This window comes from Cetorhinus maximus, chromosome 12 (assembly GCF_964194155.1).
Source record: "Cetorhinus maximus chromosome 12, sCetMax3.hap1.1, whole genome shotgun sequence".
NCBI classification, from domain to species: Eukaryota; Metazoa; Chordata; class Chondrichthyes; order Lamniformes; family Cetorhinidae; genus Cetorhinus; species Cetorhinus maximus.
Genome location: NC_135890.1, coordinates 63005426 through 63023485, shown reverse-complemented (window position 1 = coordinate 63023485; position 18060 = coordinate 63005426). Strand labels below are relative to the sequence as shown.

General features: G+C 42.1%; 1 protein-coding gene across 3 annotated transcripts in view; it reads left to right on the top strand.

The window, feature by feature from the left end:
* The first annotated feature begins 13245 nt into the window (after window positions 1-13245).
* washc4 (WASH complex subunit 4) overlaps window positions 13246-18060 on the top strand; it is a 139530-nt gene continuing 134715 nt past the window's right edge. For 2 of the 3 annotated variants that reach the window (XM_078553746.1, XM_078553745.1), the window contains exons 1-2: window positions 13246-13331; window positions 15816-15955. In XM_078553746.1, coding sequence (XP_078409872.1) covers window positions 13271-13331; window positions 15816-15955 — 201 coding nt within the window. In that variant the 5' untranslated portion in view covers window positions 13246-13270. Of the gene's footprint in view, window positions 13341-15815; window positions 15956-18060 lie in introns of all 3 variants that reach the window. The other variant, XM_078553747.1, reaches the window with a different exon arrangement.

Here is an 18060-nt window from a genome sequence, read left to right as displayed (position 1 = left end):
AGTGCTCCAACGACCTGCTGTCTGGGACTGATTGTTAAGTTTAATGCAAAAACAAAAATACCTGGAAAAACTCAGCAGGTCTGGCAGCATCTGCGGAGAGGAATACAGTTAACGTTTCCAGTCCGAATGACTCTTCAAATCCTCCTCCTTCCCGACCCCCTTCCGCAACGGGTGTGGATGAGGTTTAAACTCTTTCGAGTTATCAACGATTGCAACTCTTTCGAGTACAATCACAGTTCTTGGTTTCCGGGAGTGGGACATGAACCCACAACCCTCTGATTCAAAGGCGAGGGTGCTATGAACTGAGCCACAGCTGGACGGGCAGCGTTAATTTCAAGTTAATTAGCTCATTAATGGCCTTAATAGGCTTTTCAATTATCGGCGGACACGCAGCCAACTCCGGCGCGCACCCGCTGAACGAAATATCGCACGAGTGTGTGATGGCGCAGGACGAACGACCGACGTCATCGCAAGTCATATTACACTCATGCGTGTCGGTCGCGCACCCGCTCGCCAAACGTAAAATTCTGGCAATGGAGCACCATAGTCTTGGGGCCTCAGCTATTTACAAACTTTATCAATGACTTGAATGAATGGACCAAATGTATGGTTGCTAAATTTGCTGATGACACAAAGATAGGTAGGAAAGTAGGTCGTGAAAAGGATATAATGAGCCTACAAAGGTGGGCAAAAATTTGGCTGATGGAGTATAATGTGGGAAAATCTGAACTTGTCCACTTTGGCAGGAAGAATACAGAAGCAGCATATGCTTTGAATGGAGAAAGATTTCAGAACTCTACGGTATAGAGGAATCTGGGTGTCCTGATACATGAATCACAAAAGGTTGGTATGCAGGTGCAGCAAGTGGTTAGGAAGGCAAATGGAATGTTAGTGTTTATTGCAAGAGGAATCGAGTGTAAGGGAGGAAAGTGTTCCTGCAGCTGTACAGGGCCTCAGTGAGAGCACTGTTTACAGTAGAACCTGTTCAGAGAATGTTCATTCATCTGATTCCTGAGATCAAATGGTTATCTTATGAGGAAAGGTTAAGCAGGCTGTGTATATACCCAATGAAGTTTAGAAGAATGAGAGGTGATCTTATTGAAACATATAAGATCCTGAGAGGACTTGACAGGGTGTTTGCCGAGAGGGTGCCACACTTTAGGAAGGATGTGAAGTTGTTAAAGAAAGAGTAGAAAAGACTCACAAGAACGGTTCCAGGGAAGAGGAGCTTAAGTTATATAGTCAGGTTGGGGAAGGTTGAACCATTTCCCTTGAAGAAGAGAAGGTTGAGAAGAGATTGGAGAGAGGTATTCAAAAGCATGAGGGGTCTGGACAGAGTAGATAGGGATAAAATGTTCCCATTGGTGGAAAGATTGAGATCAAGCAGACACAGATTTAAGGTAATTGGTAAAAGAAGCAATGGCGGCATGAGAAAAAAATTTTTCATGTAAGCTATGTTTAGGATCTGGAATGCACTGCCTGAGAGTGTGGTGGAGGCAGGTTCATTCAAGGCATATAAGAGGGAATTGGATTATAATCCGAAAAGGAGGAATGTGTGGGGACATAGGGAGAAGATGGCAGGAGTGGCACTAGGTAAATTGTTCCTTCGGAAAGCTAACACAGACACAATGGGCTGAATGGTCTCCTTCTGTACTGTAACCTTTCTTTGATTCTGTTATTTGCTCAAATTATGGAGCTTGAACCCTCAACCTCAGAGCTGAGAGTGCTACCACTGAACCAAACAGATACTAGACATCTGATAGGGAACTGGATGCTAAAACACAACTGACTCAATTCGTAGACACACTGGAGAACCCAAGCCATTAAGTGTTTAATAGATGGATGTCCATTTACCAAATCAGGCAGCAGAAGACATTCTGTGTATCACAGCTGTTTTATTGTTAACCAATAGTTCAGTACAAATACAAAAATACCTGGAAAAACTCAGCAGGTCTGACAGCATCTGTGGAGAGGAATACAGTTAACATTTCGAGTCTGAATGACACTTCATCAGAACTAAGGAAAAATAGAAAAGAGGTGAAATATAAGCTGGTTTAAGGGGGTGGGGTGGTGGGACGGGTAGAGCTGGATAGAGGGCCAGTGATAGGTGGAGATTGCCAAAAGATGTCATAGACAAAAGGACAAAGAGGTGTTGATGGTGGTAATATTAGCTAAAAAATGTGCTAATGGGAAAATTAAGGGTAGAAAGCAGGACGAGCAAGGGACAGATAGCCCTAGTGGGGGTGGGGTGGGAGTGATTGAAATAGGCTAAAAAGTAGAGATAAAACAATGGATGGAAAGCAGAACGAGCAAGGGACAGATAGCCCTAGTGGGGGTGGGGTGGGGGCGCATCGAAATAGGCTAAAAGGTAGAGATAAAACAATGGATGGAAATACATTTAAAAATAATGGAAATAGGTGGGAAAAGAAAAATATATATAAATTATTGGAAAAAGGGGGATCGGAAAGGGAGTGGGGATGGAGAAGAGATTTCATGATCTAAAGTTGTTGAACTCAATATTCAGTCGGGAAGGAATATTGAGGAATACTGAATATTGAGTTCAACAGGTATTTTTGTTTTTGTTCTTGATTTCCAGTATTTTGCTTTTATTTTATTTTAGTTCAGAACAATTACTAGTTTCCCTGACGATTATAATTTTCCCGAGTTCCTCCCTCCCTTACGTTTCCTGATTTACAGCTATTTCTAAGATGTTACTTGTGTCCTCTATAGTGAAGACTGTTGCAAAATACCTGTTTCATTCTTCCACCATCTCCCTACTTTCCATTATCAATTCCCCAGATGCACTTTCTATAGGACCAATGCTCACTTTGTTAACTCTTTTCTTATTTAAGTATCTATAGAAACTCTTACTATCCGTCTTCATATTACTAGCTAGCTTTCTCTTGCACTCTAATTTTTCCCTCCTTATTCATCTTTTTGTCTTTCTTTGCTGTTCTTTATATTCTTTCAATCTTCTGGCCTGCCACCCACCTTTAAGTTTGATACCGTCTTTAACATTTTTAGATAACCACAGATGGCGGGCTATCCCCTAGGAATTTTTCTTTCTCATTGGAATGTATCTATTCTGTGAAATCTGAAATATCCCTTTAAATATCTGCCACAGACCCTCCATTGACATATCCCTTAACCTTATTTCCCAGTTCACTGTAGCTAGCTCCGCTTTCATGACCTCATAATTTCCCTTATTTAAGTTTAAAATAGTCTTGGATGTACTCGGAAGTGCAAAATGTTTTAGTTGACGGGCAATATGATCGGCGCAGGCTTGGAGGGCCGAAGGGCCTGTTCCTGTGCTGTACTTTTCTTTGTTCTTTGTTCACTCATCTCTCCCTCAAAATGAATGTAAAATTCAATCATATTACATTGAAAATTGGTGCCAGAATTTTTTGCCCTGTGCCCTTGAGATTTCCTTTCTTGCCATAATGCAATTGCGTAGCTTGTTCAAGTCCTGAACTCCACATCCACCTAGGCAGTGTTGTGATCACCGTGGAGACCAACAAACAAAAGAACCAAATTTGCCAAATGAGAAAACCAATGGACAAGGTTTAACATTTCAACAACTGAGTCAAAATCAAAATAAATAAATTGAAACGCAGAGTACTGCAGATGTTAGAAATATGAAATAACAGAAAATGCTGAAAATACTTAGGTTATGACAGCATCTGTGGAGAGAAACAAGAGGTAATGTTTCAGGATGTGATCTTCCACCAGAACTGGGAAAAGTTCGGAATGATGTAGGTTTTGAGCAACGGATGGATGAGACAAGGATAGAAGTCCATGGCAGACTGGTTAGAAAAATTAAAGCCCATGGGATCCAGGGGAATGCAGCAAGAGGGATACAAAATTGGCTCAGTGACAGGAAACAAAGGGTACTTGTTGATGCATGTTTTTCTCACTGGAAGGCTGTTTCCAGTGGGGTTCTGCAGGGCTGAGTACTCAGCTTTCTGTGGTACATTTTAATGATTTGGATGTAAATGTAGGGGAAATGATCAAATAGTTTGTAGATGACACATAAATCAGACGCATGGTAGATAGAGAGGAGGATTGCTGTAGACTGTAGGAAGATATCAATGGACTGGTCAGGTGGGCAGAAAAATGGTAAATGGAATTCAGCCCAGAGAAGTTTGAGGTGATGCATTTGGGGAGGTCAAACAAGGCAAAGGAATACACAATAAATGGGAGAATACTGAGAAGGTGGAGGAAGTGAGAGACCTTGGACTGAATGTCCACAGGTCTCTGAAGGTAGCAGGACAGGTTGGTAAGATGGTTAATAAGGCATATGTAATCATTTCATTTATTAGCCGAGGCATAGAATATAAGAGCAGGGAGGTTATGCTGGAACTATATAAAACATGAGTTAGGCCACAACTTGAGTACTGTGTGCAGTTCTGGACAGCTCATTACAGAAAGGGTGTAATTGCATTAGAGAGGGCACAGACGAAATTTATGGGGCTGTTGCCAGAACTGAAAAATTGCAGCTATGACGAAAGATTGGATAGCCTGGGGTTGTTCTCCTTGGAACAGAGGAGGCTGAGGGGATTGAGTTGTACAAAATTGTGTGGGGCCTGAATAGAGTGAATGGGAAGGGCCTATTTAGCAGAGAGGTCAGTGATTCGGGAGTAAAGATTTAAAGTGATTGACAGAAAGATTAGAGGGGAGATGAGGAAAACATTTTTCACCCAGGTGGTTGTAGGGGTCATGATTCACTGCCTGAAAGGGTAGTAACTTCAGAAACCCTGAACTCAAAGATGTCTGGATATGCACCTTAAGTGCCGCAACCTGCAGTGCTACAGACCAAATACTAGAAAGTGGGATTAGGCTGGGTGATTTGGTTTTTGGCTGGCACAGACACGATAGGCCAAATGACTTCTTTCTGTGATGTAAACTTTCTATGATTCCATGATTGCTGCTACCTAGGGGTGCCTTCACTGTGAGGTTATCAATAAATCCTATCTCGTTGCACAATGCCAGGTCTAGTGTAGCCTGATCTCTGGTTGGCTCCAGAAGTGCTCTTCTAAGAAACTATCCCGAAAACATTCTGTGAACTTTTCATCTATGCTACCTTTGCCCATCTGATTTTTCGAATCTATATGTGGATTAAAATCCTCCATGATTATCACCGTACTTTTCCGACAAGCTCCCATTATCTTTTCTTTTATACTCTGTCCTACCATGTAGTTAACCTGTCATTTAATTTGCATCCTAGGCATGACCTCCCAATCCCCCTTAGTTATGGAGAGGTGTCAGAGGATTGCAAATCTTACACCCTGTTAAAAAAAGAGTGAGAACAATCTAACATCATTGGGCCAGCCACCCTAACATCTGTGGTGGGGAAACTTTTAGATGTAATAATATGGGACAAAATTAATTGGTACTTCAAAAATATGAGTTAATAAATGAAAGCGAGCACAGATTTGTTAAAGGCAAATTGTGTTTGATTAACTTGACTGAGTTCTTTGATGAAGAATTGGAGAGGGCTGATGAGGTTTGTGTGAATGATGCATTTATGAGCTTACAAAAAGTGTCGATGAAGTGCCACATAATAAGATTTTGATGTATGGTCACAGACCTGAAACCTATCTGTTTCTCTCTCCACGCATGCTGCCTGACCTGCTGAATGTTTCCTGCTTCTTCTGTTTTTAGTTCAGATTTTCAACATATGCAGTATTTTACTTATGGATTATTGTACTTTTTGATACCTTTAATAACCTGGATGAATGTTGGGCATAATTTCAACGTTTGTGTGTGACATGAAAGTCAGAATTGTAGTAAGCAGTGAGGAAGAAAATGACAGGCTTCAGGAGGATTGGTAAAGAGGGCAGACCTATAACAAAGGAACTTTAAGACAGTTAAGTCTGTAGAGATTAATTTTGATAGGAAAAATGAAAAGAAGCTATATAAACAAAATAGTACAATTTTAAAAGGGATGCAGGGACAGAGAGATTTGAGAGTACAGAACTTGAATATTGCTGTGAAAAGAGACATGTCAAAGCTTTTCATCTTGCACTCATTGGGATGCTTACCAATATAAGGGGAAAACAACAATTTATACTGTATGTGAAGAGAGTGCTGATTGGTTGGCAAGTGGACTCTGATTGTTAGAGGCATTGCCATGGAGAATGCATCAGTGATGTGACTCACAGTTAACTGCCAAGCATTGTTTGAAATTTAAACCAGGCAGCTTGACTCTGATTGGTCAAGGCATTGCCCTGAGGAGTGAGTCAGTGAATGGTTGCCACTTATTTTGTTTAGCTGAAACAGGCGCAATATGTGTACATTTTTTTCTATCTGCAAAGAACAGGGCCCTTTGTATCAATATATGTAGCTTCCAGTACATGCAAATGCAAAATACTGTGAGCCCAACTGGCAATCTTAAATTGTCAGCGTAATTCCTAGCACATTGAGAATTATTTAGCAAATGTTGTCCAATCACAGGATCACATCTAATGTTGAACATTGTGTTTTGAGTTTTGCAAACATGGGCTGGTTAGGTACAGTTGGTACCTTGCCCGTTGCGAACAGTGGCTGGGACATGCTGTTTGATATGATCGGTCAGCCTTTGGGACATATGGCCTACATACCTAGCATCACACTGGCACTGAAATTCATATACCACATTATTCATTCGTGTGATAGGCAGATGTCTTTTTGGCTTGACGGCAGCATTCTGAACCATTCTTGTAAATATTTTCTGCGCCCTTTCTAAAACATTCACATCCTTCCCATTGAGGCTGAACCAGTGTTTTATGAAGGTTCATAACTTTCTTACTTTTGTACTCTGCACCCCTATTTATAAATCCTAGTATTCAATATAATTTATTATCTGCTTTCCCAACCTGCCCTGCCACCTTCAATGATTTACGCACATATACACCCAGGTCCCTCTGCGCTTGCATTCCCTTTAGAATTGGGCCCTTTATTTTATGTCACCTCTCCTAGTTCTTCTGCCAACATCATACTTCTCTACATTAAATTTCATCTGCCACATGTCTGCCCATTCCACCAGCCTGTCTATATCCTCTTGAAGTCTATCACTATCCTCCTCACAGTTCACAATACTTCCAAATCTTGAATCATCTGCAAATTTTGAAATTGTGCCCTGTACACTCAGGTCTAGGTGATTGATATAAATCAAGAAAAGCATTTGCTCCTTTCTATACCATTCCCCAGTCAGAAGTAAGCAAAGTTTTCTGTAATTCATGTTTTAATAGGTTTTAATTAAATAATTAAACTGTTGCATAATGAAATTCTAGTGATTCAAAATACCACGTGGTTCAAAATAAAATGCCAACCGGCATTAATATTTTTAATTTAGAAAGCATAGTTTTACTGACTTTTGGGAACTCAAATGATTAATACATAGGAACATAATGGCAACGTAAGGGTAGATTTAGCCAACATATTTACTCAGAGTCCTGGCACCTCAAAATTTGGTAATGGACCTCTGCTTGTGGACCTGGGTCATCAATAACCTTCTAGTAACTAAAAGGGAACTGGCCTGCAGGATGATGCACCTGTTACCAAAATATGCGTATTTTCTTTTAAATGCTAACAATGAAAATAAATGTTTTCTCAAGCCCAGCACTGTGGAGCCCAGGAGCTGAGATGCTGATCAGTGGCAAGTCAACAAAGTGGGCGAACAGAGGTTGGCAGTCTGTTCTTGGATCCTTGTCAAGAACAGGACTTGATCACAATACTATAGTAACTTAAAGACATTTAGTACTGCTTCAATCATTTTATTCTTGCTACTATAAGTAAAATAGTCACAAAATAGTTACAGATTTAAAGTCGGTCAGTGTAAGATTCTTACACAATGTTACATCATATGTTTGGGTAACAGGGAAAGATAGTAGGCTGGACCCCAGCCAAAAGCACTCATGTCACAGGGAGCAGCAGCACCAAATCTGTACTGCCAGATCCAAGCATAACAGACTCAGACTCAGGGTTCAAATCTCCTGTGGCTTCTGCCAGACCCTTATACTACAGCTTTGAACAAGTAGTTTGTATCCACCTTCCCAGTATAAGACAATAAAAGCATCCCAAGGATAGTAGAAAATCAATGGGCAAAAGGGAGGGAGGAACTTAAAACAATCATGATCACTAGAGGCGAACTAATGGGACTAAAAACTGATAGGTTCCCTGGACCTGATGGTCCCAATCCTAGGGTCTTTAAAGAGTTAGCTGCAGAGATAATAGATCCATTGGTTTCTCAAAATTATTGGAAGAAAAGTTAATGATTTTTTCAAAAGTTTTATTCAGATAATCCAAAATACATTCTCAGTTCCACTGAATTTTCTTCATAGGACTTTTTTTTTCACAGAACTTTTCTTCCCAGATTTCCCCTGACAATTGGTCACCTTCTTAGTGCTCACAACCTCCTAGACCACATTCTAGTGCCCTGAGTCAAAACTTCCTCAATGCTCATAGGCCCTGAAATCTCCCTCACCATTGCCACCTGATTCCAGGATCTTTCTCTCAGATTCCATTGCACTACAATCTCAAACTGGCATCCTGGAGACCTCCCTTAGCCCTCCCATACCCTGGGACTACCTCCTCCAGTCCTCCCATACCCTAGGACTAGCTCCTCCAGTCCTCCCATACCCTGGGACCACCTCCCCCAGTCCTCCCATACCCTGGGACCACCTCCCCTCCTGAGGGTCTGGGGCTCTCCACGTCCTCCTTGAACAAAGGTCAACCAGTTTCCATCTACCACCACTCAGCTCCACCTGGCTGAATGTTTGCTTTCGTTCAACAATTTTATTTAATTCATCTCACTTTCTTCAAATAAAAGATGTTGCTATGGGTACCCAGATGGGTCCTAGCTATACCTATCTTTTTATGGGATATGTGGAACTTTCCTTGTCCCAGTTCTACTCGGGTCCCTTCCCTCAACTCTTTTTCTGGTACACTGATGACTGTATCAGTGCGGTGTTCTGCCCTCACCGTCAATTGGAAAATCTGATCAACTTTGCTTCCAATTTCTACCCTTCTCTCAGTTTCATAATATGCATCTCCAACTATTCCCTTCCCTTCCTTGACTTCTCTGTCTTAATTTCTGGCTAAGGCTATTAACTAATATTTATTGTGTGCCCACTGACTCCCAAAGCTACCTCAACTACACTTCCTACACCCTGTAAGGATTCCATTCGATTCTCCCAGTCCCTCCCTCTCCATTGCATCTGGTCCAACAATGCAACCTTTCACACCAGTGTTTCTGAGATATCTCCTTTTTTCCTCAACTGAAGATTTCCTCCCACCCCCCCAACACCCCTGCCACCCCCCACAACCCCCCCCACCACCGCAGTTGACAGGGCTCTTGACCATGTCCACCACATTTCCCGCACTTCTGCTCTCATCCCTTCCCATCCCTCCCAGAATCAGGATAGGGTCCCCCTTGTTCTCACCTTCCACCCCACTAGCCTCCATATTCAATGGATCCTGTCTTCCAACGTTCCTTTTGTCCTTGTCCCACCCACCCCTTTCCCAAAACCTATTACAACTCTGATTTTTCCCAGTTCTGATGAAATGTCATTGACCTGAAATATTAAATCTGTTTCTCTCTCTCCAGATTTCACATGATCTGATGAGTATTTCCAACATTTTCTGCTTTGATTTCAGCATAGCACCCCTGTTTTTGTACTCAATACTCGTATTTATTAAGCTAAAGATCTGATATGTTTTGCTAACTACTCTCTCAGAATAGCCTGCAATCTTCAAGGATTTGTACACTTGAACCCCTAAATCCCTCTGTTCCTACACACTCTTTAGAGCTGTGCCATTAAGTCTAGATTGCTTCTCCTTATCCCTTCTGCCAAAATGCATCACTTCACATTTTTCTCTATTAAATTCCATCTGCCACTTCTCTGCCCATTCTGCCAGCCCATCTATGTCCTGTTGCAGGCTATGTGCATCATCCTTGCTGTTTCCACACCTCCGAGTTTAGTATCATTAGCAAATTTTAAAATTTTACTTGGTATTTCAATAGCTAAGTAATTTATATATATCAAAAAGTGCTCCTAACACTGACTGTTGGGGAACACCACTGTCTACCACTCTCCAGTCTGAAAAACAACCATTTACCTAGACTCCCTGTTTTCTGTCCTTAAGCCAATTTTTATTATCCAAGCTGACACTGACCCTTCTATGTCAAACAATTTCTTAAATTCCATATAGACACCTACAGCATTCTCTTCATTAACATTCTCCATTATTTCATCAAAAAATTCAGTTAGATTAGTCAAGCATGACCTGCCTTTGACAAATCTGTGCTGACTCTCCTTAATTAACTCATATCTGTTGATTTATTTCCCTGATTATTGTTTCTAAAACCTGACCCACCAATGATGTTAAACTGACCGGCCTGTAATTACATGGAATGTCCTTAGACCCTTTCTGGAATAAGGATGTCACATTTGCCACTTTTCAATCCTCTGCCACCTCCCCTGTATCCAGGGAAGATTGGAAGATTATGTCAAGCCCTTCCACTATCTCCACTCCCACTTCCTTCAGCGACCTGGGATGCAAACCATCCAGATAAGACGACTTATCCAGTCTCAAACCAGCTTTTCCAGTGCATCCTGTCTATCTATTTTCACCCCATCCATTACCTGTACCACCCCCATATAAACTGATATTTTATCAGTATCCGCTTCCTTAATAAACACAGATACAAAGTACTCATCAAGTATTCAAGCCATGTCCTGTACCTCCAAACATATGTCATCTTCTTTGTCCCTGATAGGAATCACCTCACCTCTTACTACTCATTTACTATTTACATGCCAGTAGAAGATTTTTGAGTTCCCTTTTATGTTAACTGCCATTCTATTCCCATATTTTCTCTTTGTCAATCTTGTTTTCCTGAACACTTCCCCTCTCAACTTATTGTATTTGGCCTGGGTTCCACTTGAAGAATTGAACTGACATGGATCATACACCCTCCTATTCTCTATTTCCCTCGTCACTGATGGAGCTCTGGCTTTGATTTCCCTACCTTTCACCCTATTTTGGAATGTACTTAGCCTGTAACTCAAATCTCCTTAAAGATCATCTGTTGTTCCTTACAGTTTTTCCTATCATTCTTTGGTTCCATGTTACCCTGGCCAGATGATCTCTTATTCCATTGTACTAGCCCTTTTCCAACTTAGCTCTAAAGTTCTACTTTAGATTGTTCCTTGCTCTTCTCCATTACTAATCTAAACATTATGATACAATGATCACTCTTTCTTAAGTGTTGCCCCCACAGTCACTTGGTCAATTTGGCCCACCTCATCCCCCAGCACTAGATCCAGCAATGCTTCCTTCCTAGTTGAACCGAGAACATACTGATCAAGGAAATTCCTCTGAATGCATTTCAGAAATTCCTCCCCCTCCTTAACATTCAATCCAACCTTATCCCAATCATTTTTGGGATAATTAAAACCTCCCAATATTGCCACTCTATCCCTATGATTCCCTTGCAGGTTTGCTCCTCGATCTTTCTCTCACTATTTGGACTCTATAAAACACCCCCTGTACCGTGATCATCTCCTTTTTTGCTTCTGAACTCTAACCAAATGGATTCTGTCCTTCCCTGCTCAGACAACACCTTTCTTTCCAACACTACCACATCTTCCCTAATCATATTGCCACCCTACCCACTTTTTTCCTTCCCTATCTTTTCTGAAAACATGTTGTCTGTGATTATTAAGCATCCAGTCCTCATCATTTTAAGCCATGTTTCTGTTATCGCCAGTGGATCATATTTCTACATGGCTGTTTGAACTTGTACAGGGGAGGCAGAGTGGTATTGTCACTGGACTAGTATTCCAGAGACCTAGCGTAATGCTCTGGGGACCCGGCTTTGAATCCCACCACATCAGATGGTGAAATTTGAATTCAATAAAAATCTGGAATTAAAAGTCTGATGATGACTATGAAGCCATTGCCGATTGTCGTAAAAACCCATCTGGTTCACTAATGCTCTTCAGGGAAGGAAATCTGCTGTCCTTATCTGGTCTGGCCTACATGTGGCACCAGAACCCAAACAAGGGCATTTATCCAGTAATGCCCATGTCCCATGAACAAATAAAAAGTTCAGCAACCCTCTTCACCACTCTTTCTGCATTTACATACATGCATGTGAGATTAAGCATGATTGCCCTTTCAAAGAGCCAGGACAGGCATTATGGTGCAAATGGCCTTTTTCTGTAGGTTTCTATAAACTTGTATTTACGTAGTGCCTTTCATGAATACTGCTGCAATTGTACAGGGCCTTGGTGAGACCACACCTGGAATAGTGTGTGTAGTTTTAGTCTCCTTATCTGAGGAAGGATGTACTTGCTATAGAGGGAGTGCAGCGAAGGTTTACTCAACTGATTCCTGGGATGAGGAGGGATTGAGTCAATTAGGATTATATTCGCTGGAGTTCAGAAGAATGAGGGGGATCTCATAGAAACCTATAAAATTCTAATAGGACTAGACAGGGTAGATGCAGGAAGGATGTTCCCGATGGTGGGAGAGTCCAGAACCAGGGGTCACAGTCTGAGGATATGGGGTAGACCATTTAGGACTGAGATGAGGAGAACTTTCTTCACCCAGAGTAGTGAGCCTGTGGAATTCCTTACCACAGAAAGCAGTTGAGACCAAAACATTGTATGTTTTCAAGAAGGAGTTAGATATAGCTCTCGGGGCGAAAGGGATCAAAGGGTATGGGGAGAAAGCGGGAGCAGGCTATTGAGTTGGATGATCAGCCATGATCATAATGAATGGCGGAGCAGGCTCAAAGGGCCGAATGGCCTACTCCTGCTCCTAGTTTCTATGGACATCGCAAAGCACTTTTTACAGCCAATTAAGTACTTTGAAGTGTCATTGCTGTTGTAATGTAGGATGTAATCCTATAGTCAGGAAGTTGATCCTGACCAACCCACTCCTGACCCCTCACCCTGGCTTGGCCCTGACTTACTCACATGTGCAGAGCCTGACTATGTTCTGTCACACTGAAATAAAAACAGAAAATCCAGCAAAAACTCAGCAGGTCATGCAGCATCTGTGGAAACAGAGTTAACGTCTTAGGTCAGTTCTGATGAAGGGTCATAGACCTGAAACGTTAACTCTGTTTCTTCTCTCTGCCTGACCTGCTGAATATTTCCAGCACTTTGCAAATTGAATTCAGACTTCCAGCTTTTCCAAATTGACCTTTCACCCGGAAACTACATCTCCCAGAGAGCATAGTTCCCGCGCGCCTGCGCGGCAAGAGCACGTGACCCCGAAGATGGCGCTGGATCCGCAGTCCCCGGACTGGCAGTTCGATCGCTTCGATGATGGCTCCCAGAGTGAGTGAGGTCGGCACCGGCACCAGTCCGGGGAGGCCGCGCGTCTCTTGCGAAGTCAAGCCCGGGCTTTGCTGCTCCGCAAGTTCGATAGGGAAAGAAACTCAATGGCATCAACCACCCCCGCCCCAACTCCCCAGCCCCGGGCAGGGGCGGTGCCTCTCCCCTCCTCCCCATCTAATGGACGCGGGTGCCTCTTCCCCCCTCCACCCCCGCCCTCTGAGTCGGGGGTGCTTCCCCGCCCGCGCGCCCTGTGGGGGTGGGGATGGGAGGGCGGCTCTCACACTGTGCTTGTGGGGGCGGGGGTTGGCGTTAGTCTCCCATTCCCAGGTTGGGGTGTCTCTCCTGTCCCACAGAGCAGTCCAGTGATCATTTTAACAAATTCTGGGACAATGTTTTGATTTGTCTTCCAATGTCTGATTAATGATTTGCAAGTACTCTTCCATTGCACAGTGTACTACAGTGGCACTGACCTTAATGCCTTGTTTAGTAGGCAAATTTGTTCAGGTCCTATTGGCATCTATTATCTCCTAGTTAATGGTTGATTTGACAAAGATTTTGTAACATTAATGTATATAGAATTACCCACTTTTGTATACGTTGCTTTATTTAGCACCATATAAGTTTAAAGCGAAACTCTTGAATCTCAATGGACACGTGAGTGTGAAGGTGAGATGTGTAACTGAGACCTTGTGCTAATGATCCACCTCGACCATACAGATTTCCAGGAGAACAGTTCATCTGTTCAATATCCCCCTAAATCATCATCACCTAATGATTTTAATCATTTGTCCAATTCTGCACAATGAACAATGGCTACAGCATTTCCCTAATGTTGGAATGTAAGTTGTTGAATGTGAATTGTGTATTGATGCCACAGTACAGTGTTAATGAATGGGAGCAGGTGTGTTGCCATTATGCCACAGAAGGAGGTCACTATCAAGTCCTTGCCAGCTCTCAGTTAAACAATTCAGTTAGTCCCGTTACCCTGTTCTGTCCCTATAGCCCTTCAAGTTTATTTCCCTCAGGCGTTTATCCTATTTCCTCTTGAGATCACTGATCAACTCTGCTTCCACCACCCTCCTAGACATTAAGTTCCAGTCACCTATATTTCTTGTCCAAAACGTTAAATCTTTGTACAATCAGCTCATGGGAACCACTTTTCTTTGTATCTCAGTCTGTCATTTTCTTAGACATCCCTGTCAAATCCTCCCCTCAGTCTTTTTTGCTCCAAAGAGAACAAGCCCAGCTTCTACAACCTAACCTTGTAGCTAAAATCCCTCATCCCTGGCACCATTCAGGGAAATCTCTGCACCCTCTCAAGGACACTCACATCCTTCCTAAAGTGTGATGACCAGAGCTGCACACAATACACTAGTTGTGGCCTAACTAGAGTTTTATAACTTCCCTACTTTTGTGTACAATACCTTTATTTATGAAGCCCAAGATCCCAAATGCTTTGCTAATTACTCTCAATATGTCATGTCACTTTCAAAGATCTATGCACATGAACCCTCAAGTACCTCTGTCCCTGCATAATCTTTAGAACTGTGCCATTAAGCCCATATTACTTCTCCCCATCTCTTCTGCCAAGATACACTACCTCTCACTTCACGATATTAAATTCAACCACTTGCCTGCCTATTCTACTAACCTGTGTTCTATTGCATAGATTAACATTATCCTCATTTTTACCACCCCTCCAAGCTTGGTGGTATTGGCAAATTTTACTCTATACCAATATTTAAGTCATATATATGTTCTGCCCTTAAGCCATTTTTTAATCCAATTTGATATTGATCCTCCTATTCCATGAGCCTCAATTTGTTGACCAGCCTTTTCTGTCATTAAATCCATATAGACAACATTCTTTGCATTCCCTTCATAAACCTTCTGTTATTTCATCAAAAAATTCAATTCTATTACTCAAGCCTGATTTGCCTTTTACAAATCTGTGCTGGCTCTTCTCAATGAACTCAAACCTCTCCAAGTGCCTTTTGATTCTTTTCCCTCATTATTCCCCACCCCAGTGTTAAACTGAGCAGTCCGAAGTTACTTAGAATGACCGTACACCATTTCTTTAGTCGGGATGTCACATCTGCCACTCTGCAATCTTCAGGCTTTTGCCTGATTGTCCTTTGGAGGCTGAGTTTTAAAAAATATGTTAAGCGAAGGCTGAACTTGCCTCTGTGAAGCTAAAATGGCAATAGGTGTGCAAATCCTGCTGCTTTTCACTTTAATATTGACAGGCTGACGATGAAAGGATGAGGTTATTTGTCCACACTCAGTTGGGAAATGTTGTTAGCATGAGAGTTTGCATAGGGCTAAAACATGCAGTTACCCGAGGGGAGAGGATAGCGAAAACTTTCTGGCTTTGGTTTGATTCGGGAAGGGTTAATGAGCCCTAGCTGGATTTTTTAATCTGGGGTATCAAACTACAGGCAGCAAATTATTGTACTCGTTCAAAACTTCTGCCTCTGTATTTAGGAATCCATGCTGAAGTGCAACTAAAGAATTATGGAAGATTTCTTGAAGAGTACACCAACCAGTTGAAAGGAGTTGAAGACGCATTGGATGACTCTGTTGGGGATGTTTGGGATTTTACTCTGGATCCTATAGCTCTTAAGGTATGTCTTGGGAAACTTTAATTTTAATGGCCTGGATTTTTGACAGCTGAATAAGAGTTTTTGTGAGCTTTTGAGTGTTGACTTGCTATTATTGGGGATGTGAACCAGTGCAGTGCCCTCTACTTGGCATTTGTAGGCACCCCTTCCACAAACATTCATTCCCTCCACCACTGCTGCACAGTGGCAGCAGTGTGTACCATCCGCAAGATGCACTGCAGAAACTCGCCAAGTCTCCTTAGGCAGCACTTTCCAAACCCACAACCGCTACCATCTAGAGGGACAAGGGCAGCAAACACATGGGACAACACTACCTGGAAGTTTTCCTCCATGCCGCTCACCATCCTGACTTGGAAATATATTGCCGTTCCATCACTGCTGCTGGATCAAAATCCTGGATCTCCCTTCCTAACAGCACTGTGGGTTACCTACACCACAGGGACTGCAGTGGTTCAAGAAGGCAGCTCACCACCAAGGGCAAGTAGGGATGGGCAATAAATGCTGGCCTAGCCAGCAACACCCACATCCCGTAAATGAATAAAAAAAGTGAACAGGGCAAGAAACAACAAGGCTTTTCAATCGTTGAAGAATCATCGCTGAGCCCCACAGAATCGCAACCAGGAATTATAAATTCAATTTAAATAATATACAGAAAGCACAATAAAGATTGGAACAGAAAGATGGGATGAAAAGAGGGAGCTAAAAGAGACAGTGAAAAAGTAAAAAGATATCCAAATATCCCTTTCATTGCGTGTGCATGGGTGCTGCAAATGCTGTGCAATTTACTTTGTGCTTATGGTGAGTACTGCTCACTGTTGTTGTATTATAATCAATGCAAAATTAGGCTGTTGTTTGTGAACTATTTTCCACACTTAAAATCTTTTTAAAGTTTTCACAGGATACTTGTTAATTGTACGTGATATTAAAAGGTAACGCGCTTGCTACTTGTTTTTCCTTAGATGATTAATCCCTCTCATCGGATTTATGTACACAGTTAGTTCTGTTTTGCATGCTACTGAATTCACAGAGTTTGCTTAACCTTCTCTGCTCTGAGGAGAACAATCTTAGCCTCTTCAGTCTCTTCACATAACTGAAGTCCTGCATCCCTTGTACCATTCTAGTTAGTCACCCCTGCACCCCCACAAAGACTTTGACATCCTTCTTAAAGTTTGACCTGAATTGACTACAATACTCCATTTGCGGCCTAACCAATGTTCTATGAAGGTTCAGCATAAATTTATTGCTTTTGGAATGAAGGATTTCATAAACCCATTTAAGAGCCTTCTCAGTTTGTCCTGACAAACCTTCAAAGATTAGTATAAGTCCTTAACTCCCTTCAAAACTATTGCCTCTCCTCAGCACACTCCCCTACAGTGGTGAGACCTGGGCAACACGTGCTAGGGGAGGAGAGAAGGCTGAACAGTTTCTGCCTTTGCTGTTTCAGACGTGTCCTTGGCATCTTTTGGCATGACAAGGTCACCAATTCAGATGTCTTGAAGTGTGCTAATTCCATCAGTCTACACATTGCTATGCCAACAATGTCTGTGCTGCCTCAGCCATGTTCATTGGATGGATGAATGTTGTATACCCAAAGACCACCTGGTGCATATGCAAACAGGGAATCTGGAAGAGCCTTCTTTTTTTTCAGCCTCCGCTTAACACTGTTCCTTGAAGGCAGAGTTTAAAAACAAATCAGCCAGAAGTCTACACCTTGCAGAGTGGCAAACGTGACATCCCTATTGAAGAAATGATGTAAGGTCATTCCGAGTAACTACAGGCTGGTCAGTTTAACATTGGGGGTGGGGAATAATGAGGGAAAAGAACAGGCACTTGGAGAGGTTTGGGTTCATTGAGGAGAGCCAGCACAGATTTGTAAAATGCAGATAAGGCTTGATTAATCGAATTTAATTTTTTAATGAAATAACAGGTTTATGAAGGGAATGCAAAGAATGTTGTCTGTATGTATTTAAAGACAGAAAGGGCTGGTTAACAAAATTGAGACTCATGGAATAGGAGGGTCGGTGTCAGATTGAATTTTAAAAAAAGGCTTAAGAAAACAAAGAGCTGTGTTTTTCAGACTGGAGGATGGAAAGTCATTGGAAGGGGTG